General features: G+C 47.7%; 1 protein-coding gene across 9 annotated transcripts in view; it reads left to right on the forward strand.

Annotated features, from left to right (window-relative positions):
• The window catches only part of RANBP17 (RAN binding protein 17), a 319,843-nt gene extending 297,253 nt beyond the window's left edge, over positions 1-22,590 (forward strand). For 7 of the 9 annotated variants that reach the window (XM_044388576.3, XM_026510957.4, XM_044388578.3 and 4 more), the window contains 3 exons: positions 18,134-18,232; positions 20,115-20,242; positions 22,173-22,590. In XM_044388576.3, coding sequence (XP_044244511.2) covers positions 18,134-18,232; positions 20,115-20,242; positions 22,173-22,269 — 324 coding nt within the window. In that variant the 3' untranslated portion in view covers positions 22,270-22,590. The remainder of the gene's footprint in view (positions 1-18,133; positions 18,233-20,114; positions 20,243-22,172) is intronic. The other 2 variants (XM_044388577.3, XM_048224259.2) reach the window with 1 other exon arrangement.
• The last annotated feature ends 4,806 nt before the right edge of the window (positions 22,591-27,396 follow it).

Raw genomic sequence — 27,396 nt, forward strand, 5'->3', positions numbered from 1 at the left:
GTTTGTTCCAACCTGGCTTTTCTCAGTTAGAGGCAATATGGCAGCTGTGAAATGAAGGTGGGGAGGCAACAGGTGCTCTATATCCATCCCCCATACCCAGTGCATCTCTAGGCCAGTTGTCACTTCTTTCTAGTTGCGAACAGCTTCTCTTCTCTAAAGGAAGCTGCTTCTACTACTGGGTGCCCTTAGCTCTTAAGGGCTTCTCACATTGGCAAGGCTCAAAGTGATAGCTTGAACATCCCTCTCCCTATCCTCTCCATTCTACAAAGTATCAAAAACTAAGATGCCTAGAGAGCCAAGCAGAAAACTCGAAGCTTAGGAAAGGAACCCAAGTTGAGTACACATCTCAGTGCTACGGGCACAGCCTCCACACAGGGCCACCTCATTCTTGCGTTGTAAGAAGGTAGGACCCAGTGTTTGCCACCTCTACGGAGGTTACCTCCCCCTTCCCCAAAGAGAACCAGAAAGCCAGGTTTTTTGATGTTGGCCACTGACTGAAAATTTAAGACAAGACAAAGAAGGGAGAACACTCTGCAGGCCAGCACTGTATGTCTGGTTACCAGTTTTCCACCGATATATTATGTAACCCTAGAGGATTTCAGAACTAAGGTCTCCCACAGCATGATCCCTGATATTTCTCACAGCCACCCCATGTGGCACTGCTGATGTTTTAATAATTTTTGAATCACACTTTTTTGACTACTTGCTTAAAAAGGATGCTGTTATTTTGCTCTCACATTTGATTCTATACATAGGTGTCTATTAAAAGTTAAAGAGGGCATTTATTTGCATTTGAGTTGTGTCTTTGCATACAGAATGGATGCAGTCAACAGTCAGTGAAACTCGGTTAACACCTCCCAAACATTTTTTTTTAATCTTCAAAATAACCGTGTTTGTCTAAGGCAAAAATTCAAGTTCAGTTTGGTTAAGTAAGTGTGTGTGTGTGTGTGTACACACAGTCTAATTACTAAGGATTAAATCAGAATATATGAGAGGACCAGGGTTGGACAAAAGTATCTAGGTAACAGCCACATAATAAAAGTCCAGAGGGGAGTAAAACTATTGAGTGATGAATTTGTAACCATCACCCCTAAAGATCAGTTTAGAGAATTAAAGTATATAATTTTAAAAATAGAAAAACTAGGGTTGTTTTGTTTTTTTTTTTTTTTACTAAAGTGGCATCTTATCTGTGATATTATAAAATCATTGATCCATCTGTAGAAGGATGATTCTAGTCCAAATTTTTTGTTATATAACCTATCTTTGCCATTTGGGTTATATTTTTGTTATGGAAATATTTGTTGAATGACTGTTTCAGGTATAACCAAAAAAATGGTATTTTAAAACAGAAAAATTGGTTAAAATAAAAACCTGTTCTTGATTTATGAATCATCAAATTATCATCCGAGCTCTAATATCTGTCTTTAACAGAATCCCTTTTCTTCCCCAAAGATCACTTCCAGCTTGATACTTGTCTCAGCATCTAGCAGAGCCTGACACCTTGTATTGATCAATGAGTATCCACAAAACAAACCCACCAGAATTAATTTGCAGAATCACAGTCCACAGGCAGTGACTTTAGGTTTCAAAGCCAGCATGGTCATAGACTGCTACATCATAAACGAAATGGGAATGCTAGAGGGAGATTACACCTTTATATACTCTATACCAATCCTGCTGAAATTCCACAAGCAAATGTCATCCTAAACATGGGTGAAGAAAGAAATAAGCTCTTCAAATATTATTCCAAATGGTTAACAGAACAGAGAAGTGTTGTTGTTTTTTTTCACTAGGACATGTGTTTTTCTACCTCTAAGCACAGTTTAAAGATGTAATCCATTGATAGCATAACTTGCCTTATTAATTGAAAGGGATGGAATCCACCAGATGTAGCCCAAACCAGCAGAGAGTTGGGTGACTAAGCAACAGCAGAGACACCATATTGAATGAGCCAGAATTCAGTCTCCAAGTCATTTATTTCAACCAGTGACAATACATTGAAGCTCCTGTGCCTCAGCAATGATTGATGGTTTAATATCATATATAATTTTTTTTAATGAAGGAAAAACCATTTAAATATGTTACCATTTGCACTGGTATTCTCCTATGTACATAACTGCATTTAATCATTATGGGGATTGTTTTTATACTTGTGTAATTTGTATCCAAGAAATAACTGTCAAAGCCATCTCACGCTGTTGCTGGAAATGGTACAGTGTGCTTCATACTTGAATAGATTCATTCTTCCCTGCACATAATTAAGAGTGTTGGAGCTTTCCCTGCCACCACATAGGAATTCCATGTTTACATTTCTGAGAATGAAAAATTAGCCACAATGTGCTTTTTCAAGTTCCCATTTTCTGGGGCTATGATATTTAAGTACCTTAGTTCTGTAGCAGTGTATGATTTGAAGAGTTTGATTTTAAGACTTTTAATATTAAAATACATAATAAAATTTTATTATCTAATTACAAGAGGGTTTAGCCTCTTATTAAAGTTGCTAAATCAGGCCTAGATTAGCATCATAATAACACAGTTTGACATGCAATACTCAAAAGTCAAGTTCGAAAGAAGGGACGGGGTTTTTTTTTGTTGTTTTAGGGGGTTTTCTCCTACGCCCACCCCTTGCACAATGTACCGAGGATGAAATGCATGTATGGAAACAAACAAGGAGCAATTTGGGACGCTGGAGAAGGAGTGGAGGTGTCAGCCTAGGACGGTACCCTTAGGCAAGGCAGCTGGTATATGTAGCCTTTTGTTTATCTGCTCCTGGTTTATGTAGCCTTTAGGCCGGCACCAGAAACAATCACTCCTACAGGGTCAGCTGCTGGTCAGAAGCAAAGCAAGAAAAGATTCCGCGTTCGAACGCGCAGCCATAATGTCTGTACAGCCGCCACCTGCGACTGGTGCACAGCATGAAGGTGAAAGGTCAAAGAGGCAGTTGTTCGAAACTCAAGAATGGCTTAAAGGGACTTGTAGATTAATCTGCTTTATTAACTTCTGTATATTAGATAACTATTGCTGTGAATGACAGTACATCTTTTTTAATAAGTCGCATCTCTTTCTCTTTTAAATTAGCTTTTGAGTAATGAATATTAAATAGAAAGCATTTCAGGGGTAATTAAATGAAAACAGAATGATGTCATTTTGCAATTATATTTGTATGTTTATAGAAGAGGGGAAGTATAATGTTTTCCAAAGAGCTAAAAAAAAAGAGAAAAAGAGCCGGCTCTTCATAAAGAAGAATTTGAAATAAATAAGTCACATGTCCATTAGCCTTTGTGTTTAAACTAAAATATCTGATGTAGTTTGTGACTTAGCATGAAGTCACTGAGTGCTAGGGGCTCGATTCGGCATTCCCAGGGGCTCCAACTATTTCCTTTATGAATTAAAGTGACTGCAATCTGTCACCGTTCTTTTATTTACACTTCAGCACCGTCAGTTTTGCTGTGTAGTCATAGCAAATGTTCTCAGAATAGCAAAGGAGCTGTAAAAGATGAACAACGGCCATACCTTTTCCTTCATATTCATGTAAAACAGATAGAGAACATTGCATATGGGAAAAAATGCAGTTTTATACAGGTTTCGCCCAAAATAATTAGGCATGCTCGATAACAAATCTCTCACCCAATATGCCAAATGGCAAGCAAAATAGTTTTTAGCCTCTTCATTAGTGGTGATCGGCATAATTGGCTATCATTGTAAATTAAAAGTTCCCAAAATGTGTCCTTTTTTAAAGCCTCTGCAAGGAAAATTTCTAATCCATTGATTAAATATTGATACCAACTTTGAGGAAGTATCTCACAATCTGTGTTCTTTTTTTTTTTTTTCTTTTTCAGAGAGTGAGTGTGCATGGGGGGGGGGGGCAGAGAGAGGGGGAGAGAGAGAATCTTAACCAGGCTCCATGCCCAATGCAGGACTCAATCTCGGGGCCCTGAGATCACAACCCTGAGATCATGACCTGAGCCAATATCAAGAGTCAGACGCTTCAGTGACTGAGCCACCCAAGCGCCCTCACAGTCTGTGTTCTAAAGGGATGGTTTTGTCTGCTCTCAGTAGTTCTGCAGAAGACAGCTGCCTTTTTATGCTGACGTGGTGCACGGAGCAGCATTTAGCGATATTTCACAAACAGAAGTCACTCAAGATTAGCACTCCCACGTTTTAACACAAGTGTGGTCTTCGTGCACTGAGCAGTATTTCTGTGATGTGTGAATATGGCACCTGAGACCGTCTTCCTGTGTCATACCCAAGCCAGGCCAGGGCTCACCAGAAGGACCCTGTGTCATACCCAAGCCAGGCCAGGGCTCACCAGTATGGATATCACAGAGAAGCTGATTATCTTGACCGGAAAAGCTTGAGTTAGAAGTGTTTCTTCACCCTACCACTCCAAAGTGAAAGAACTTCCACACCTCCTTGTGAAAGATCTAGACTTTTCTTCCATCCTGTAATAGAAGCCTGTTTCCTGCAGGGTCGCTAAGACCTAAGAGGTCACTACGGAGGAGCAAGTTCAGACACAGACAATGGTGGTGATGAATGATTAGGATGAAAAAGAAGTAGAAATAATTATCATATGTTAGGCTCTGTGCTAAGTGCTTAAATACATATATTTCTCATTTGTATTTATATCTGTATTCATAAAGTTTCACTACTTGGGGAGGCAGATGTTCTTTTCTGCATTTTATAATCAAAATATCCTTGTGCAGCTTCAAGAAGCCAGGCAGCCCAGTCACTATCATAACAGCTTCTAAGTAGCAGAACCCTGTGCTCTTAACCACTGTCCACTACTACGTGACCTAAAGACAGGATCGGTAGGGCAGGAGGGGGCAGGGTGGGACATGCAACATTCTTTCGTTTATAAATCCTTGATTGAGCCAAGGGCCCTTCCTTTGAGAACTGATTAGACAAGAGGTAAGCACTTGACCCACATTGGCTCACTGAGTGCGCTTCCCTAGACTTAGAAACTGGCATTTAGAAGATGTTCACTTGACTTGAAGGCTTGAAAAACCGAGAGCCATGTGGCAGCCACCCCTGCTGCATGCCCAGAGAAGTAGCCAGTCGACAGCAAGAGAAAAAAGCAGCAGGCATGCTGGGAGGATCTTGAAGGAGACCAGCAGCCCCAGAGAGAGACTGAGAAAGATCCCACTGGCCTTCCTGGCAGCCTTCCCAGCCGCCAAGAGACCCAAACTGCATTGCCTAACCCAGGGGTCCTCAAGTCACCCCTTTTAGGCCTCACTTCTGCCTGTGGTAGTTGCTGTCTTCACAGCCAAAAGATTCTTGACTCAGGAAATGTGAGGACGAAATGGACCAATGAGTATAGACCTACCTAACACAGAGAACGTATCCAATAAATATGTAAAATTTGACAAACAGTGTACAGGTACCGGTAACTTCTTTATGTCCCTAAGGAGAGCATATCCCTGCTGTTCATATGTATAAAGGTAAAAAGTGTACTTTCCAGGAAATCCCAAGGCCTTGACTTCAGCCAGATTACCTAGGTCTTCTTAGTCCCACACATGTGTTCTGCCTTTTCTTAGAGTTCTCCATGTGACACGCATTCTCGGGATCACAAACCCTCACTGGTGGGGGTGGGGGCGGGGACGGTGTCGTTTGGATTTGATTCTTGGCCCCAAACTGACTTCTCCTCCCTCATTCTTCCTACATACTCCAGGCATCACCTTGTGGTGGGAAGAATGGGAATAAACTTTAAGACTCTTTCCATGGACATGTCTTCACACCTAATGTCTCCTCTGAGTCTCACAGCAACTCTAGTGAGGCAGTAGGGCCAATAGGGTTTATTTCCTGAACTTGGGAGTATAGGTACACCCACAGATTAAACCCACAGTGCCTGCACGGGACAAGTGTGCAGACCTGCAGAGAGGCAAAGTCACGCAGCCAGTAAATAGCAGCACTGAGACTCGAACTGAGGCTTCGTTGTCTCTAGATCTCACATAGTTTTCGCCATACCAAGGCTTCCCGGGGCTTTAACCCACCCTCCTCTCCTGGCATTCCTCCCACCTTTATCTCTCCCAAGTGGCATTGTGAACGGTATGAGAAGCTCTTTGAATTTCTTGAAAGAATGGCACTGTGTAAAGTGAGGGTCGGCTTAGTGATGGCTTGATTTATTCGTTTTGCAGTTATCACTGGTTTTTCACGTACTTGAAGGATAAACAATGGGAAATTTTCCCGAAGCATATGAGTGGGTACTAGATTTGTGAACTGAACTTTCATATTCATTTTCTGCCTCGATTCTTGGAAAGTTTAACCAGCAGCAACCATTGGTGAGGCTATGAGCTCATCTAGGATGTTCAAGAAAACTTCTTATTTGCTTACAGTCTGATCACTACTTACAAATGACGTAAAGGTTCCCTAACCCTCTGGCCTGTCATGCGCTACTGCTGCTTTGTATGCTTTGCCACCAAGAATGTTAATTCTTCATCCCTTATCATGCTTAGGAAAGTGCAGACGGTGCTTTCTAGATGGACAAAACTCCATCCTCCTTTCGGAGTTGTTTAGTTGCAAATTCTGTATTTGTTAGGATTTTCTGCTTTGCTACAATCAGAGCAGATTTTGCAGTCAACGTACCTGGCTTTGAATACGAGTTGTACTACTTCCTGTGTCCTTGGTGTCGTAACTTTACCTCTTCAAAGATACTGGCATCTCAACCAGGGCAATTCTCAGCCTTATTGGGTCTGGCCCCCAGAATCAGGTAGCTGGCTAGCCTCCTCAGGTCTCATGCCCAGACTCCCCAAGACTTCAGCCAAGACGCCTCACCTTAGCTCTTTCCCATTCTGTCACTCCTCAGCCTGCCCCATAACTCGGAACATCGCTACCATGGAAAAGAAAAACATTGACGTGCATACTTAGTGGAGGTCATGTGAATAAGGAATGTGAAGTAAACTTCCAAGAAGGAGCGATGAGAAGTGCAAGGCCTGGAGAGAACTCTCTCAGGCCCCAGAGAGACCCCCCAGAAAGAAAATTCTAAGCAAGAGCTCTGTGTTAATGCCCGGACTTAATGTGGCATCTAGTTTTAGATAGGACGAAGGTCTACTCAGAGAACTAAAAGCATCAATTAGAGTTAAGTGCATTTAAGGCTGGTTTCTCAGAGACCCTTTAGGATTGGAAGGAAGCAGCTTGACGGGTGGGCAATAAGAGATTGGTAAATACTTAGGCTCCAGGAGCTTCATAAGGCCACAGGGACCACCTTGTGTTCAATTCGGTACCACAGTGCCTGGCACATAGTAGGCGCTCAGTAAGTCTGAGCGCTGAATAAGTGTGAGACAGGAAGAGGGAGAGGGAAAGAAGGAGGGAGAAGCCCCTGGCACAGCACGCGACACATAGTAGGCACTTAATACGTGCGTGCTGCCTGTGTGCCCCTGGCACATAATGAGAGCTGAGAGTGGAATATTAGTGACTGGAAACGTGTGCGGGTGAGAGAACCCTGGGACGTCACGAGAGGGGCTCTTAGCCCTCCAGAGGCCTGGCCTGTTTTGGAGTCTGCACTTGAAGGTAGAAGTTCTGCCCTCAGCAAATGATGTGCTCCCACAGAAGGAGCAAACCCTCCCTCCCCAACCCCATCCTCTTCCTGAGCCCCCTGCGTGACGGAGAGGCTGGGGACAAATTGACAGAAACCTGGAGGAAAGGAACTCAAGTGACTTAGGAGAATGGAAGGGCTGGCTTATGGGGCCAGATTAAAGAAGCTAAATATGTATAGCGTGCCTAAGTGACAACTAAATGGGGCATTTGATGAGTCCATAAATACTTGGAGATGTGATGCCAAGGAGGAAAGGGAATTACTTAGCATGGCACAATGGAGTATTGGCGTAATGGGGTATTATTAAGAAAGGGAAAATGAAGGTTGAACATCAATAAAAAGCTTCCTGACAAAGAGAACCACCCCTGACAGGGGACACTAGTAAGTTATGCGCGGCAGGCCAAGGGAGGCAATGGCGGTGCTGGTTCCCAGGGTACTGGCCGCAGAGCCAGCGAAGAGGGAGCCCAGATCCGCCCTGACGGGGGTGCAGGCCGGCCAGGTAACCTGTGTGTGTGACCTTCCCATCCTGGAACAGGAGCAGAGCTGCATCTGTCAGACGGATGGGAAGTCAGACGGCCCAGGTCTCCTAAAGGATCAGGCCGTCTGGAGAGGCGCTCCACCAGCGGTTTGTCCTTCTGTGTCACCGCCAGATTCATTCACCTTGAATGGCACCCCATTGCCTGCACAATAAGGCCCATGTTCTGTAGCACCCATTACTAGGCCCTTCACAAGATCTGGCCCCTGCCCACCTACTCCACTTCCCCTGCCACCACCGCCCCCTCCACACCCTCTCCAGTCCCACAGAACTGCTCGCCGTCCCCCAAATACTTCTCCACACCTTTGCACCTGCTCACCCATCCTCCGGCCTGTCTGCCTGTTGGACTTGGCTTATTCTCTCCGACAGCTCCACGTGTCACCTGGGAAGCCTTCCTCGCCTGGCCCCCACCCCAAGGCAGAGTTCAGCAGCCTCCTCTGGTCTCTTAAAGCCTCCTGTGCAAGCCTCTGTTTATGGCGCTTGCTATGCTGTGTTGTCGTGGTTTATAAGCTCTGTATCTCCTTCCTTCCCTACTTGACTGTGAGCTCTTTTGAAGGCTGGGACTGTGCCTTGTTCATCTGTATGTCCCCACGGTGTGACACAGAGCTTGGCACAAAGTAGGTGGTCAGTAAATGTCTGAATAAATCAGGGAACAGGGTTCTATTCCTATCATTCCATAGGCTTCCTGTGTAATTATTAGGGCAAAAGAGCTTCCAAATCTCAGTAACTCTTTGAATCATCTCCTTGGCCTCCTGGCCAGCACTTTCTGCCATTTAGATGACTATAAATAAAAACCCTCAAATCTGAAAGGCAGCATGCTGTCCTCTGTGGTTTAAACATAAACTCTAGACTAATCTTTAATGGAAAATGCTTCCGAGGGCCCTGTGAATGCACCACAAAAATACTTTTCTCTCCCCACACAAAATCATTTGAACATAATAAGTAAAATAATCCTCCACTGTTGGTTATGAAGATTTTTAGGTCCATCTAACTAAACCCCTTCAGGAAATCAAGGAGAATGTAGTGACAGATGAGAGACAATGAAACATTGAACCTCCTACTGTAAGGATAATATATTTATTATGAAATACAATATTCATTGCACTCTGCTTGGATGACTGCATGAGATGCCCTCGTGCCATTATGCCTGATGTTGCTCTGTTTTGAAATACGATATTCATTGGGAAATGTTGTGATGACTGTTCAATAAAGTAGCATGCTATTTCCCACTCCCTTCCCTGATTCTGAATGGCCTCGGTTAGAGTTGACTTTATCACTGAATATTTAATATAAACATGTGCTTGTAGTCTTCTCCGTCGTGCATATATACGTCCGCTGCTTGGGGTTCATCTCACTGCTCCTTATTTCCCGAGTTCACTGTTGTTCTGTTGGTCTGGGAGACAGCAGCAGCCTCTCCACCGCGTTTAGCTCTCCAGGGGCCATCTAGCACCCAACCCCTTCTCTCCATGGGCAGCCCTGCATTTGAGGCCGTGCTCTTAAAGCTCTGGCTTTATCTACAGCGTCAGTGGCAGGTTATATTTCTTAGAAACTTTTATTACCTAGGAAGAAAATGGGGTATGCACTCAAGGATTCTGACCGCTCCTCCCTCTCTCTCCCTGCTACCAGACTTGGCTGGGGCCCTCGTCGTCTCTCCGCTGGACTTTCGCAGTCCTATCTAAACATGTTCCCTTGCCTCCAGTACCGACAAGGCATCGTTGCCTTGCTCCCATCTCACATCAGTCATTGTTCTAGATCCCAGAGCTCAGCATTGTTCGGAAATCCTCTGAAGGCTACCCTTTATGCACTGGCCCGAACTCGCTTCTGCATTTAGCATGACAGCACAGGCCTTTTAGAGCCTGGACTCAGCCCAGCCTTCAGCTCCCCGCCCTCAGCTCTGCTCCTTTCTACTCAGAAGAAGAGGCTAACTTCTCCTCAGACATCCCAAGCCCTGTCTGCTTTGTCTTTTCTCATTTTATTTCCTCTTCCTGATACATCCTTCTTCCCCGGTGAGGCTTACATGCATCTTTTAAGGTTCAAGCTAAATATCACCCATCCTGTGAAGATAGGCTGGTCTTTTTAGGCAGAATCATAGCACATGCGCCCCTCTCTCTTGAGCCCGTAGACAAATGTGCTAATTTAGGGACCCCCATATGGCTAGTAGAGGCCATTAGAAGTTCTAGAACCTGGCTGTGTGGCAGTGATTCATTCGGGAATAAAAATTAGAGGAAAATGGCTTTGGAGGGGAAGGCTAGTCCTCTCCATATAGATTTTGCCAACATTCCCACCCAGAGGAAACCTAGATGACAATTTTGACAAGTGATGCTTAATTTTTACATCAAGTGGAAAAGTGTTCTGTTTGATGCTGGCAAGAGAGGAGTGAGAAAGAGTTTCCCAAATAGTGCTGAGTGGCAAGCCCTGCAGACTCCCAGTGCCCCAGGTTTTCTGGTTTTATTTGAATGCAGCAAGCTGCTTTATGAGATCTGCAGCCACTTGAAATATGATTTACTACTCGTAAAAAGTTTCAAATGGATAATGAAGATTCAAGAATGAGACTCACAGTGTAACGCAGTCAATTTTGTTGCTCTTGCTCTCTAGTTCGTCTCTGCCATCGAAATGAATTATTTATTATAATTTATTTCAACCATGGAAAATAAAACTGTTTTCATTGTGATGTGCTCCATAACGTTCAGAGTAGACACGTTACATGCAGTACTCTCAATTAATTAATCCCGAAGTTTCGTTCCAACTTTATCTTCTTTCGTGTAAGCCAGCAGACTGGCAGGTAATTCTTTCCCCAATAAACTATGATTAAAACGAATGTTTTCAGAACTAGGGGTAATGCTGGTAATGGAGAAAATTGAAACAACAGCAAAACTAGGTTGTGTATTTCCTTAGATTTTACAATGGATGGAAGAGTTTTTTTAATATCCTAGGCGATTTATCACTTGGGAAAACAGCATCCTTTAACTCTGTAGAGGAGGGGGCAGGGGAAGAGAGTGCTGTTGGTTTAGGTGTGGAAATATGCACTGCTAATACATGACCAAAACCAGCTGAGCTAACCAGTCCTGCAGTACCTTTATTGGTAAAAAAGATGTTTTGATTTTTTTTTTTTTTTTTTTTTTTTTTTTTTTTTTTACTTCTAGAGCAAAACTAGCATTGTGCAAAGGCCAAGTAGGCAGGACTCCCAAATGATTTTCCAAAGGAGAATGGGTCACCCATAATTGATTGCAATCTTGTTTCTTTAAAAATAAGAGGCTCACCGCATCTTGCATTTTGTTTGATTTTGTTTCATTTAAAGTGCTAAATACTTCCTACTATTATGAGGCTGTAAAGACAATAAGAATTTAGGAAAGTGCTTAATATGTACAGACATTAAAAGATTTAATGTAACAGAGATGGTGGGGCTTAGTTAATCCAGGCAGGAAAATATATGCTTATTTGTCCGTTGCTTTCATTTTTCATAACATTCTGCTAATATCACATCAGTAGACAGCAGACGAAGAGAACAATTGATTCCTTTTCCCTAAGGACGACTAGGATCTAATTTGAGGAGGATCACATTTCAATATCTGCTGTGCACGTGGCCTCAGGAACAGCACTCGGTAATGACAGCAACTCCCTTCCTTCCACAAGCACTGAAAACCTGGAAGCTTTGCCTCCTTCGGCAGCGTTCATATCCTCCCAGACCCCGGATCTCCATCCCGCATGGGGCTCTGGAGAAATCACTGTGGAGGCTGGTGGAAGGTTTCTCCGCTCTTTCAGGTCTGACTGCACTCTCCCGGCGATCCTGTTTCTGCTTCACTCTTTTTAGCCAGGGCCAGCCTTCCCCCTCCCGTCTTACTGGCCTTCGGAAAGGCCACTTACGTACACCAAGAGCTTCCTGAGACAGGAACAGCTCTTCAGTTTTGGGTCCATTTATCATAGTCCTTCCTCAAACCTCACCAGCACATCGTATCAAAATCAAGAACAATCTCGCTTGGCCAGAGGTGTAGAGAACTGTGTATTCTACTCCTCTTCCCATTAAGGCCCCTTACCTAACCGATTAAGACACCTCCTCCTGCAAACATACCCTCTTGGGCACCGCCCTGACCATCCTTGCTTTGTCCTCCCCCACCCCACCCCCTTTTAGATCCAGGCGCAGGGAGCCTTCATCCGGGGTCTCTCACCTTTTCTCTGGCTGTCCTTCCTTTGTCAAACCAAAGCCTCCTTCCTTCTCAGGCCCTGTTTCTACCACGTCTCGGACAACACAGATTACTCTCGCGCCGTTCCCATTTTCCATTTCCCGGATCAACAGGCAGCAAGGTCGCAGTGTAACTAAAGGCACACGACCCTGAGGAAGAGGCTGGGAAGGAGAGGGAAGAGCTGGCCTTCCGTCACTGTACCCGGGCTTCGGTCCCTGCAGTATCAGAGTTCGTGGCATCACTCCAGCCTCAGGGTTTTGTCTTTCTGATACAGGCGGGGAGCAAGACGGAGGGCTAGAGTTTTTTTCATCTAGTTCTTAGAATTCTGTGGGGTGGTTTTTAGTTACATTATTCAGTAGGCTCTAAGAACACTAACAGTGAAAAGCGTTCACCTTGTAGGGAACATTGTAACTCAAAGGAAATTAGCTTAATTTACTAATGTTTTCAATGATGTTAATTTAAATTACTGTGTACATGGTACTTTTGGTGGGAGGGAAATTGTTATTTTTAGAAAAACATTCAATGGACCATTTTCCAGAGACAGTCTATTAATTATGTCTACCATTGTTCATCTTGAGAGTCTGAAAATCTGTTAACCACATTTCTAGAAGCGTTAGGTAGGAGGCAGGAAGGTCTGCACACTCTCCAGGAATTGCTGCCCTGGACTCTCATTGCGAGGATTCCAGCAGCTGCCTGAGTCCTCCGCAGGTGGCAGGGTGGCTGAACAGAGGAGATGCATGTGGGCATCAGATCTGGGAGGCCCACTGAAGGTGCCAGAAACGAGCCTCCCCGCCCACACCATCAGGGCTCCAGTGGGCTGGGCAGGAGGCAGACATGCTGCCTCGGTCACTGCTGCTGATGGCCGCAGCCCACTGTTGGTGCACGCAGACGGCCCGACTGTGGCAGGCAGCAGGCCGGCGTGATGGCGCGGGCACGGCCTCCGGAGCCAGGCAGACCCGTGCACGGATCTGAGTTCTCCCCCACATGCAGATAGCTGTAGCCTGATGCCTGGAGCAAGTAACTTCCTGCTCGGGACCTCAGACGCTTAGCCTACAAAGTGAGGGTAAGGCCTCCTTCAAGGTTAGCTGAGGGTTAGAGACAGCATGTGCCAAACGGAGTGCTGAGCACCCACAAAGCTTTCCGTGAGCGATACCCATTAGTGCCGTGTGCAGTGAGGAGACTCATCGGGCACAGCCTCTCTGGGGGTCACGTGCTGGTCGGTAGAGAAGATGGTGCATTCGCCTCAGCCCTGGTAGCCCCCACGAGGGCTCTCCCGGGGAGCTGCCGGTAGAGGGACACCGGGGGCCCAGGAGAGTTCTCAGGCTCTGCACACGTAGGCAAGATCCTTGCAAATGAGCAGTGTTAATTTACATATTTACCCATTTCAGATTTTATTTTTTTTTTTAAGATTTTATTTATTTATTCAACAGAGATAGAGACAGCCAGCGAGAGAGGGAACACAAGCAGGGGGAATGGGAGAGGAAGAAGCAGGCTCATAGCGGAAGAGCCTGATGTGGGGCTCGATCCCGTAACGCTGGGATCACGCCCTGAGCCGAAGGCAGACGCTTAACCGCTGAGCCACCCAGGCGCCCCTGCCCATTTCAGATTTTAGCCAGAGATTGAGGCCAGAACTCTTGGTTTTTTTTTTTTAATAATTTTTTTTATTATGTTAGTCACCATATAGTACATCCCTAGGTTTTGATGTAAAGTTCCATGATTCATTACTTGCGTATAACACCCAGTGCACCATGCAATACGTGCCCTCCTTAATACCCATCACTGGCCTATCCCAGTCCCCCACCCCCTTCCCCTCTGAAGCCCTCAGTTTGTTTCCCAGAGTCCATAGTCTCTCATGGCTCATTCCCCCTTCTGTTTACCCCCCCCTTTCTTCTTCCCTTTCTTCTCCTACCGATCTTCCTACTTCTTATGTTCCATAAATGAGAGAAATCATATGATAATTGTCTTTCTCTGCTTGACTTACTTCGCTTAGCGTTATCTCCTCCAGTCCCGTCCATGTTGCAGCAAATGTTGAGAACTTGTTCTTTCTGATGGCTGAGTAATATTCCATTGTATATATGGACCACAGCTTCTTAATCCAGTCATCTGTTGAAGGGCATCTCGGCTCCTTCCACGATTTAGCTATTGTGGACAATGCTGCTATGAACATTGGGGTGCATATGGCCCTTCTCTTCACTACGTCTGTATCTTTGGGGTAAATACCCAGTAGAACTCTTGGTTTTTTGTACAATCCCCTTTCAAAATGTTCTTTAGCTCTTTATACTTTCGCTCTTGATAGTTCATTCATCCTTTCCCATTCATTCGTTCATTCATTCATGTATCTTCTTTCATTCAATTGCTATTTCCTAAGCCCCTGCTGTGTGCCAGGTGCCGTGCCATCACCCAGCAGTCCCTGGGGCCATGGGACTCCCACCACCCTGCCCTATCGAGCTTCTAGAGCCACTCGGCCTCCCGCTTCCTTAGGGTACAACCTCACCATCTAGCAGGAGAGCCTTCAACACAAGCCGCACCTCTGCTCATCCCACGTCGGCAGGCGCTGGAACGGAGGCGGCTGACGAGAGGGCGCGTGGCCACCACCTCGCCGCCGGGAGCGCGGCCAGCATAGCCGGCTTGCAGGGTCCACTGTGCTTCGGGCTTGTGCCCAAGAGAGGGGCCAAGGGAGAACGGAGATCCAGATGACACAACAGTACTTTGTCTTATCTTTCCAGCTCCGATATCTGTAGTAGTTTTGTGTTGGATCTGGAAGATGACAAGCTTTCAGAACAGCGGAAACGCTGTCATTCAGACTCCATGCTAATACACGTGCCAGACCGAATAGGGATGGCGTGGGGACTGTTTCCTACGGTGGGTTATTTTTTGACTGCAACTCTCAGTGAAGTTAGGTAATTGCGAGGCGACTGTAATCTCATTGATCTGAATATAATGAAGGCGTGAAATGGGGTGCTTCCTCGAGCCCTGAAACTCCACTAGGTCACACCACAGAGGGAAACCGTAATCGCACTAACGGAGCACTAGTAATGATTGCGTGCGTGCTGGGTGGCCAACTGTGCAAAGTGCTTGACACAGATGAAGGAAGTCAGTCCTCACTGCGGCCCTTCACAGTAGTTGCCATAATCCCCCGTTTTGTACGTAAGGAAACAAAGGCTCAGAGAAGTGGAAGGACTTGCCCAGCGTCCAGGTTAGGTGAGTGGCAGGCCTGGCTTTGCCTCATTTCTGACTGGCTCCAAAGCTGTCCCTGCCACACCGTGTTGGTTTTGTTTCACTGAGGGACATTTGCTACAAACTCACGCCACAGCCTGTGGGAAGAAGGAAGGAGAAGGAGTAAGTGCTGAGGCAATGTGGATTATGGTTTTTCCGAGTGGACCAAGCCACACAGCTCCTCTTCCCGAATGGTCCCTTCCCTGCTTGGGCAGAAGAGCTGCTTGGGATGATGCAGTCGGTAATGTGTGTGTTTTGGACCAAGGCCCTGGACAACGTAGCCTTGATGGCGCAAAGCTGAAATGGCCATTCCAGCCATCCTGTCACAGTTTGGGAAGTGAGCAGAAGTTGGGGGCGGGGCCCTGCTCACAGCACTGCTTGTTCCAAGTCCTGTGGCACGTTGTGACTCCGTGCAGGCTGGGGTGTGCTGGTGCAGAGTCGCCAAGGGCCCTCTCCTTTCAGCCTTCATGTGTTCATGTCGGTGAGCACAGAGGGCCTCCGACCAGAGATTTTGCATTACCTCGAACAGATTCTGTGCTGAGACATCTCACCCACTCTTCCTCCAGACTGGGAGAGGGGGAGCTTCTCAAGGAATTCGCCGCATCGCTTGTGCTGTTTCCCCCATACCCTCTAGGATTATTAGAAAGAAAAAAAAAAAGTTCTAGAAATGAGCTGCCACGTGAACAGCACTCGAGCAGATTTGCCCACTAATCTCCATTTTTCCGGAAGAGTAAAAAAAATTTTTTAAAAATTAGACATTTTAGCCAACTTTATTTTTAGAAAAGTATTTTATTCAAACATCCCCTTACTTATTACAGACATAAATACATGCGTTCAGACAAATGAATCCACGGGAGAACCATATAAAGTAATTGGCGCGTCACTTCAGGGTGCTTTGTCAGTTACTAGAGGAGTTTGGTGCCTCTAACTTTAATCTTTTCCATTAAACTATCCATTCTGCCTTCAGACTGTGAAGCCCATAATATTTTAGACTGTCTCCATAGATCTGTTAGTTTTGCTTGTCAATTTAATTTGTGGCTCTACGACTTTGGGCGGCTTGTCCGATTGTACATGGAAACACATAATCTGCAAGTGATGGTCAGCGTGCCAGGCTAAGACCTCGCCTCTCCCCAGAGACTGGACACACAGTAAATGTGCAGTTGGCAGATTTCATCCGCAGCCGGCCCAGCTGTAAGGACGATGACGATGATGTGTGGGATGGTGACGGGGGTTTCAAACTACGGAGATGCTCATTGCTGTTGTTATCATATACCTTAAATGTTTATGGCACTTCTTACTCTCTGCAACACTTTTTATTTCCACCATCTCATTTGATTCTCAGAGCTTTCTTGGGCTAGATTATTATTTCCCTCTTGATAGCTAATGAAACTGACACACAGAGAGATGTTCAGTAACTGGCCTGAGATCGCCGGGCAGATGGATTGGGGAAGTGTCAGAGGACGAGAGCACGCGTCACCAGAGCCCAGTCCGGGGTCGTGTGGGTGGTAGCTTTGCCACATAACTGCCGTTTCCCCTGCGCTCTTTGGGGCACAGAAGCTCTGGAGCTGTGGAAACAGAAGCACTAGAGGTGGGAGGTAAAGAGTCCAAGGAAAGGCAAGCGTACCGTCAGCTGCACGCAGGGGAGTGAAGCTTGCTTCCCTGCTTGGCCAGATAATTGCAGGATCCCGAACCCTGGCCTCTGCTTGTCCCCAGAGGGATCTTGCTTAAGTGCAGATCTGAGCATGTCTCTCCTTTGCCACAAACCCATCGCGTGCTCCCGCTTCTTCAGGATGAAGTCCAGGCTCCCCACCATGGCCTACCAGCCTGGCCCTGAGGTCTGGCTTCTCTGCCCCCACCCGTCTCTTCTCTCCTGCCGCACTCAGTTTCTCCCGTCCTCCTTTTGCACTGCTTCCTCTGCCCGGAACATACGATGCCACCTTCGCTATGGAATCTTCCCTATCTTCTCTTCAAAGACCCAGAAGCATCCTCCCTCTGAGGCTAGCCCACGGCCCTTGGCCCTGCCCGATTTCTGGCTATCTCTCTGCTCTGTGCCCTGCCTCAGGAAGCTTCTGGCTCCTCCAGGGCAGAGGTCGCAGTAGATGCCTGTTCTCTTACCTCCCTTAGGTGTCTTGCAGACTTTGAATTTAAGAGGATGCATTTGTATGTACATGTAAAAGTGAACCGAGTGAGTGAGTTAGTGAATGGAGAACAAATGAGCCTGAGCCAGCAGGGAACAGGACCTTCCAAGGTCACATGGAATGTGTCCCGTTTCTCCCTCCCTCTGAGAGATGTTGCCTTTCCATAACTTGAACTCTGGCGAAATGAGAGGCAGGGAGGAAGGTGAGCGGGGCTTCTACCTGCTACTTGCATGAAGGATAGCAGACCAGGGTTGAGAGGCAGAGACTGACCCTCTTAGCTCTGTAGCATCTGACTTCTGTCCACCCAGAAGGTTCTCACCAAAGCTTTCGGTGGTAGAAACTCTTCCTCAGGGCGCTGGACGTCTTGGCCCAGAGTTCCTACATGCAGCGTTATTGGCTTGCAGAGTCAAAGCTCTTTGTCCAGGAACAGCCCTCATGGCTGTTGGCAAGATGTGGGGGTAGAAGGTGAGCAACGAGAGACCTGGGGTTGGGGGACCTCGAGCCGAGGTCTGCATTTGACTCTGTCTTCTAGATGATGTCTGTCCTCATGAACACTATTGTCTTTGAAGACTGTCGGAACCAGTGGTCAGTATCGAGGCCTCTCCTGGGGCTCATTCTGCTCAACGAGAAGGTGAGTGTGATCGCGGGAAGGTCCGCAGGAGGTGGTCCCCGGGGGGGAAGGAGAGTGGTATGCCAGGCCGAGCTGTGACGAGAACAGAAGGCGCGACAGAGCTTGAGCCGGGACCTTGAGCGATCTGGGGCGAGGCCACACTCTCCCAGAAGGCCCTTCCCCAAAGGCCTCGGATCTTCTTCAGGTAAGTGGAGGCCTCAAGACCAGCTCTTCTGGAACCCAGAGCCCCCATGCATTGAGCAGGTGGTTTGCACAGTAGTGCTTCAAGCTCGCCCTCATTCCCCTACCCCGTTTCCTGTGGGATCCCGAGCTACAACTCCTTTTGCTTCTTGCTTGGCTCCTTCTTATATTTGGGATCCCCAGTGTCCTACGTGGTCTTCGCCCCCTCAGGGACTCACTGCGGCACCAGCACCGTCCATCTGAGAGCACAAGTCCCCAGCTCATAAGTGCACTCACCACCCTGGCAGCCTCCCAGGCCCTCCAGCTCCCTCCTGAACCCACCCCCATCTCCCCAGCAGTCAGTAGGAACAGTGCATTACTGCTTCTGAGAATGAATTGTCTATACAATAAGATAGTACTGGGGAGAAAGACAGTGAGATTAGAGGCAGCTGCATACATTAAAATTCAAACTGAAATCCCAGCCTTGGAAGGAAACTAATAGAAGAAGAAAATATATCAAAAAGAGAAGAGCTGTCTCATCACTCACCTGTGCTGAAGTACCCAATTTTAGCCACATTCAGTAGCACTGTCATTCATCTTCCCTCGGTGTTATTGTGATTTAAATCCAAGCTCTATAAAAGAGAGCAGTTCTTTTAAAATGATTGAGAGGGAATAAGGGCAAATTCAGTGTTTAGAAAAAGCTTATGACATCACAATATTATACTTTACTGATGGAGGCAATATTTCATGGTTTGGGATGAAAAACTAATAATTTTCTATTTGGTGTGAGTCACTGCATCATTATAAAAGGGAAAAATAAGTAGTTTTGTGCATTCCCAATCTTGTTCGGGAAGACACTGTGGTTTAAGCGTAGTGCCTCTGATATATAGTATTTAAGTATTAGTCTGACTACATATTAATTATGTGTGTTTTTGATGTGGGCTGTTTTAATGTCTGATGGAAATTAAATATCATGCTGTTTGGGCTTGGAAGGATAAACACATGACTGGCAAAATGTTGTCTTTGTGCTGAAATTAAGCTGTTTCCAGTGATGAGCTGTGTGTCGCGTGAGAGCTCGTGTGTGTGTGTAGAAACCCGCAGACCCCAGCAGAGGAGACGGGCTGCGCAGCTCCTTGTGACCAGGTGTGACAGGTGTATTTCTTAGTGCAGAAAGGCCCTCCCAGAACGAACCAAGCCCCTGTAGCACCCCGCCTCGGTGGGGCAGACCCAGCCTAAGCCAGCAGACAGGGACTTGGGACAAAGTCCGGGGTTGTGTGAGGAGTGAGTCACTAAAGCCATGGATGATGACGCAGCCTGAGGGGGGACCCTGGGCCTTTCCTCCATTCACGTCAAGTTCTCCCTGTTAAGTTCTTCCCCTCCACCTCAGAGGCCCTTCCTCTTCCAGCCTTTCCGTGGTGAGTGGAGATGAGAGTCAGGAAGACCTTCACGCGGCTCGGTCCCCACAGAGGACCTAAATTGTTCAGCGACAGTAGAGCAATTATCACAAGAGATTTTTATGAGAGGGGACAATACAGTTTAGGTGTAGGAATGTATCTCTTGCTTTGGTTTTCGCTAAAGGCTTAAAGTTCAACGTGGGCCTGGACCGACGCTTCTTTGAGAGTGAGGAGCTCCGAGTGGATGGAGCAGGTCGAGACCCTCCCCCACAGCTCTCTCGGGCCCAGGTTTAGCGTCAGGGCCCTGAGGCTGTTCTGTCTCCCCACAGTATTTCAGTGAACTGAGAGCAAGCCTGATAAACAGCCAGCCTCTCCCCAAGCAGGAGGTCCTTGCCCAGTGCTTCAGGAACCTGATGGAAGGAGTGGAGCAGAACCTGTCCGTCAAGAACAGAGACAGGTAAGCCCTGCCCAGGAAGCTCAGCGTCTCTGGCTTGTGGAAAGTAACTGATGGTGCTTCATGCAGCTCACATACTGACGCCGTTTTCCTGTTACACCCTGTAACCCTTGACTCGGTTTATTTCCATCCAATAAACATTACTAGGTATTTGCGCTTTTTTTTAAGATTTTATTTATTTATTTGAAACAGAGAGAGAGAACACAAGCAGGGGGAGCGGCAAGCAGAGGGAGAGGGAGAAGCAGACTCCCCACTAAGTGGAGAGCCAGATGTGGGACTCGATCCCAGGTCCCTAGGATCGTGACCTGAGCCAAAGGCAGACACTTCACTGGCTGAGTCACCCAGGCCCCCTATTTGCTTTTTTTTTTTTTTTTGAGCACCACGCTAGGCTATATAGGGAAGCAGAGCCGAATAAAATGCAGCCTGTGCCCTCACGCATTCCATAATCCAGCAGAAGATACGAAAAATAACTCACTGAAAAGGTCAAAAGAAGAACAGCTCAGATCTGCAGTGAAGGACAAGGAAAGGCTTCCCAGCACTTGAATAAGCACAGGCTTTGAGGTTAGCCGGACTCCGGCGTAAAGTTTATCCCTGCCCTCTGCAGGCTGTGTGGCAGTGAGGAAGGCAGTCAACTGCTCTGATCAGTTTTCTCACCAACAAAATGGGTTCTGATGTTGAAACGACAGAATGTAGTAAAGCAGGGTCCCTAGGTCACAGAAGCCGCAGTAAACATTAGTTCCGCCCTCTGCCTGACCTTCAGAGTTTTGCAGTTGCCAGTGAGATCTAAATGAAAGGAACCCAGAGTATCAGGTACGCTTTCATCCGTTCATTTATTTAGGGCACAAAATTTCATTGAGCATCTGCTATGTGCCAGGCATTGAGGATACCAGTGGTGAACTAATTGTTCAGGGGTTTGCCTCACAGAGCTTCTAATGGAGGAAATAGACCATAATGAACAACATAGAAAGCAAACGTTTTCGGGGGGTAGGAGGGACTGCCTGCACCATCCTTTTATAAAAGCGGTAACATTCAGATGCTTCACCGTATGAAATGTGAGTCATCAGTCATCGCAATAACCACAGCGGCGTGCGGTGGAGTCACCAGCCTGGGCTCTGGCAGTACAAGACCAAGTTGGATAGGCTCTGCAGACACACCCTTGACTGCTCGTCCCGTGCCACTCTCCTCTGGCAAGCAGCAGAGACTGAGTGGGGACACCGTAGATGCCTGAGGGGGGCAGAGTGTGTCACTTGAGGCTTGGGAATCTGAGTACCCCCTCTGGAGCTGCTCTGTCAAATGATGCCCTGCTGTTTAAGAGAGTACAGATGCCCTCCGTGTGCCGTGCACTAGGTTGACTACGTATGGGCATTGTCTCCGTTGATTCAGTAAATTCTCACTTCCCACAATCCCATGAGGTAGGCTGCCCCAGGTGAGCGCCAAGACGAGAGTGTTCATCCAAGATCACCCCGCTAAGAAGTGGTGGAGCCAGTATCGGAACCCAGGGGATCTAGCCTGGTTTTCTCATCTGCAAAATGAGGATAAAAATGCCTACCTTTGGGAAGACTTGTAATGCTTAAATGAATTTATATGTAAATTCAACCCAGTACCTGGCACATCAACTTTGATTCATTTCTTTATATTCCTATCTGTGTGTAATTTGACTTTTAAAAACAATTCTTCAATAGCACGCCCATACAATGTGCCCCTCAAAATGGTCTAGGTGTATCTGGTGGTGACCCTTGTTTTCCGAGAGGGGAAAACGGGAGGGGATGTTGGTGGCAGAAAGGTTATGGCCGCAGTGGAGGCGGGAGGGAGGAGCTCGGCCAGCATCTGGGGCTCTCTCCAAGGTCCTGAGCTCCACAGTGGCTTTATCCTCCACAGGCGCACACCACCTCCGCCTTGCCACTGCCCCCGGCCTTTCTTCCTTTTTCCACAGGTTCACCCAGAACCTGTCCGTCTTCAGAAGAGATGTGGCAGAGGCCCTGCGGAGTGACAGCAGCACCGAGCCGTGCAGTCTGGACATGGTGAGCTGACCGCCTCCCCGACCATGTGCCGAGCAGCCTTTACCAAGAGACTCCTGTGCGTCTGGGTCCCAGGACAGCGATGTCGGCTAGCCCAGGAGAATCTATTTTTCAAAACAAACAACAAAATCCCCACCTTTTTATAAGTCTAGCCTACTTATAAGAATTTGTAATAGTGCACAAACAATGTAAATTCAGTCTTTGCTCTGAAAAAGCAAAAGATGTGTTTTCAGTCTTTCTATAAAATACCATTATCTTTGTTCTTATAATGCTCCGAAAGGATGTAGAAACAATATTTAACCAAAGAACTTAATAAACCAGGTTTGAACCTAAGTCTGTACTAGTTAATGGTACTCTGTAATCAAGGTCGCGAATGTCTTAGAGATGCCGCCTTCAACATGGATCCCGAGTTGAGACAAATACCGTTTGAACCCGTTAAATTAGTAGTTTGTTCCGAGTCTGGAAGGAGCAGCGTTGGGGTCTGTGAGCTGTGGGCACTGAGAACGAGCCTGGGAGCACTCCACAGAGCGTCCCACAGGACCGCGCACAGCTCTCTCGGCCTTAGCAGCGTCTGATAAAGTTGAGAGACAGTAACACAATTAAATGACTTACAAACGACGTTTGCTTTTCACTGGCATAAATCTGAAGTGGTTCCGTCTAGAAGAATTAAGCTGGGCAATTACTGCCTGCAGAGCTATTCCTTCCAAAGGCATCACGTAGCCCCCACAAGAGGTGCTGGGTGGTGCCGGTGCTCAGGCCTTCCGCCTCCGTTTCGCTTTGAAGACAAGCTCGAGGTGCCTAATGAAGAGTACATAACCGAAGCAGCTCTGCCTCCTCGGGCGGCCCAGAACTGTTCGAGGGCCTAAAGTGCAGATTTTCAGAGGACAGAGAACAGCCGGTTTCCATCCCTCTGCAAAAACTCTAAACTACCATAGGGATTGCAACTTAACCCAAATCCAGGACATGAAGGAGGCCTTTCCGGTTGGTGGTAGACTGTAACGAGGCGATTAATTTGAGATTGCCACTGTCACATGGCTTTTGTATCTCACTGCTCTGGCTTCGTGGTTCAGCCTTGTAGGAGATATTGCGCCTTTTATTTCTAATAAGACATGAAAGGTTGGCCTTACTGGTGAAGAAGTAAATCCACAGACTCCTGTTATAATCACGTTTCCCAGACTAGTGTTTCTTGAAACCTTTCTTGATGGTTGAGTTTAGCAACAGGCTTGTCACATCAAAGCAAAGTCACCCAAGTTTATCTCAAAATGTTTCTCTTCTGTATGCGAGCCAGGAAGTCAGGGAAGAGGGTGGCTTCTGGCATTCCGTGGATAAGCAAGCCTTGGCCTCACGCTATGCTCCATTAGCAATGGGAAACGTAATTTTCCTTGAGAAGGCAAACTTGAAACTTTATAAAACATCAACTTTTGGAAGAAGTCTGACTTGAGAATTTCTGTTTCTCAGGGGCTTATTACCGCATCCTCATCCCACAGAAATGCGTCCTAGAGGGCCTACCCCATTCTGACACTTCTTTACAAAAGCACCGAAAACAACCGTGTGCATTTGCTTTTCTTTGCCACACTGCCAAAGGTCACCTGGTGGTTTCAAACCAGCCAGGGGAGGCTCCGTCAACCTTGGCCTTGGAGAGCTGCTCCCACCGGAGGACTTGTCAGGCCTGCCCCACCGCCGCACGCAGCCTGCTTGTCATGGTGGGGGCTTCCCGAGTGCACTGCGAGGCCGCACGCAGGCTGAGAACAGACACAGCACACACTTAATGGAGCACCTGCCATGCCCCTTACGTGTGTTCTCTCCCTTGGCCCTCAAAGAGCCCTATGAAGGGAGACAGCATTACTCCCACTCTTCAGATGAGGACACTAAGGCCCACAGGTGGTACATAGCTTGCCCAGACCACACAGGTGAGATCTGAACCCATGTCCCTGTCACCTCAGAGCAATTCCTGGTTTCTTCCAAGAAGCTCTGTATGTCAGAACGGTGAGTTGAAACCAGTTAATATTTACATCCACTTCCATTTTTTTTTTCTGAGCCCTGTTGCTATGGAGCAAATTACCCCGAAACATACTGGCTTAGAACAACACTGATTATCTCACAGGGTCTGAGGGTCAGAAATCTGTAGCTGGGTCATCTGCTTAAGGGTCTCTCACAGACTGCCTTCAATATTGTTGGCCAGGGCTCAGCTGGGAAGGACTTGCTTCCGCGCTCACTCGCAGTTAGGAGTCAGTTCCTCGCGGACTGGTGGTCTGAGAGCCTCAGTGCCTTGCCAAATGGGCCTCTCCAGAGGGCAGCACACAAGATGGCATCTTGCTTCGTCAGAGCGAGCAAAAGAGAGAAGAGACAGTGCTGCAGTCTGGAAGCCCAGCCTCTTAGCTACGCTCAGAGGGGACATCCCATCACTTCTGCTGCATTGCCTTAGAAGTAACTCACTGGGACCACCCAAGGGGAAGGGTTACACAAAGGCACGAATACCAGGAGGTAGGGATCTTCGGAAGCCATTTTCAAAGATGCCCGCCACAGCTCTTATCCGGTCTTTGCTGGAGAGGTTGAGTTTGGCTACAAGTTTCTCCCTAGAAACCTAGAAAGGAATCCTGATTTTCTTCGGAGGGCTAAGTTCCATTCTGTGCTCTAAGGACATAAAGGGAGTAGGGAGGCGGGGTGCTTCAGTTGTACTGCACACGCTCGGCCCCCCACCGAAGCTGCGTGGGAGCCGAACCCCCCACCCCCCCGCAGCCAGCACTGATAAGGGACAGTGAGGACCCCTGGGCAAAAAGTTCTCTGGAGAGACACCCAAACTTGTGGAATCTACACAAAAAAGAACTAGGGGGATCTGTTATGGGCTCGAACGAGATCACAAGTGTATGTAACACATTCAGCAACACAGTTCTGCGGGGGCCAGAGTGAGGGTGAGGTGGGAGGTGCGAGCCAGGCTGGGGCATCTCGTTCTCCCGAGGAGTCTGCTATGCAAACATGCCTCGTTCACGCAGGCGTAGGGGAGGCTCTACGTCTAGCCAACTGCTTCAGCTGGTATTCGAGCAAGAAACAGTGTGAAGGTGTTTTGACTTCGCTCAATGTTCGCCTTCCAACGTTGACTTAACACCCTGACCCTGAGAAAGCTGTATCCTGCTTGTGTTCTAGATATATCCACGTTTCTGTGCTTCTGAGCACCCCCTGAGCACTGCAAATTGCTGTCTCGTTTAAATTTAATGTTTCCCAGTAAGAATGCCAAGTAAGCAGTAGTGTCTCCATTTTAGAGATGAGAACACTGAGCCTAAAAGACGAACCCAAGGCCACATAGCTAAAAAGTGGACAAGCCGGGATTCAAAATCAGGTCAGCCGGACTCCAGAACTCATGTTTCTTTTCCTCTCTCACCCCTTAAGCTGAGTACTTCACCACGGGCTTCAGGGACCGAGGGTGGGGAGGTGGACTGGGAGACTTCTGCGACCCCCGAAAGAAGCTGGCCACTCAAAGAAACGCCAGTCCAACACCTGGGCTCCTTGAGTGCTGTGTCTGTGGGTTCTGCCACCGATTCATCCTCCTCCCGAACTTTATAAAATCGTTCTTGAGACTTTTTAATGTTTTATTGAGGTGCAAGTTTACGATGACAGCAAACCTTTCAAACTACAGCAAGAGTAACCTGCCTCCTTGGCATATTAAAAAATAATGGTAGTGTCGGTTTTTACGTCCCATAGTTTGGATTGCTGATAAGAGCGCTTCCTTGACAAGATTCTTTTTGAGGTTTACAGAAAGCGTAATAAAATATGTAAGTTACATTTCCACAAACAAAAGCTATAAGTTATTTATAAGCGTGAGATACGAACAGTATCACGCTAAATAAACCATAAAGGGTACCTGCAACATCCATCTTAATGTAATTTGCCCAACCAAAGTGTTGAAACGAAGTCAAATTTACTAGAGAAATCTGTCAGGAAGAGAGGAAAGTTGTAGAAGACGAGATGGAGAAAGTGGCTGCTGGGTGGTGGAGGGAAAGCGCAGGGCATGAGGTCAGGGGTGGGGGTACCTTAGAAGGCCCCCACATGGGGCCGCCCTCAGGGCCCGTCCTCGCCCCCCTGCGCCTGAGGGCACTGGCCAGCCCCTGCACCCCCCTACACCCCCTACACATGCGGCCATCTGCCCACGGTCCCTGCTTACACGCCCCTCTGCAGCCTCCAGCAGCCCCTCTCCCTTCCTGTCTCGCACCCTCTGCCCTAACCCCCAGCCCCACGGCCAGAGTCTGCCTGGGGCTGCCGCGCCCTGCCAGGCTGGGCCCTCCTCAAGGCCAGGGCCCGGGTTGGACTCAGCACAAAGATCCTGGAAGTCATTCATTCACCCACCATAGATAAAGCAGTGAATGAGACCAAGTCTCTGCCTTCAGAGAGCTGCTCAGCAGGATAAATAAGAGGGGACCCCGCAGGCCGGGGATGGGGCAATGAGGACAATAAACAGGGATGGAGAGTGCCGGGATGGCAGGTGCGCGGAGAGGGGGTAAGGGCCCTGGGTCTCCAAAGAAGGAAGGGCACCAGGCTGTGGGCAGAGCTGGGGGAAGGGAGTGCTGGACCGCCCACGCACACACCTGGACACACTTGGATCCCTCTTCCTGTCCCCTCGTCGGACCTTGCTGTGCGCACCTCAGTTTAGTACCGCAAACTCTCCCAATGATCTTCCAATGGCCCCAAGACATGGAATCAAATGCTGCCAACACTGTCCTGTCCTGAAGGAACTCTCAGGCCGGGGAGGGGGCGGTTGACGGAAGTGAGCCCCACCATGGCCATCCCTCACCCCTGCTCCTGATCTCCTTCCCCAGCTCCTCCACTGGTTTCCCCTCCCCACTCCCCTCCCCCTCCTGTGCCTGGGACCCTTACTACCTGCTCCCAGAGGAGAGATGGGAGTATGGGGTAAAGGGAAAAGCATGGGCTCTGGAGTCAAGATAGTCCTGGATTCAGATCCCAGCTCCAGCCTTCCCTGCTGCATGACCCTGGGCAAGGGTCTTCACTTCCCTAAGCCAACTGTCCTTTGAGTCTCATGACCTGTGCTGGGGGGGCACAAAGAGCACATAGTACCAGGTGGCCTCTGCCTTCCTCCAGCTGACAGAGTCTTGGGCCCAGGAAGGCCTCCTCCGGAGGGTTCTTCCC

Source organism: Ursus arctos, unplaced genomic scaffold, assembly GCF_023065955.2.
Source record: "Ursus arctos isolate Adak ecotype North America unplaced genomic scaffold, UrsArc2.0 scaffold_15, whole genome shotgun sequence".
Classification (NCBI taxonomy): Eukaryota; Metazoa; Chordata; class Mammalia; order Carnivora; family Ursidae; genus Ursus; species Ursus arctos.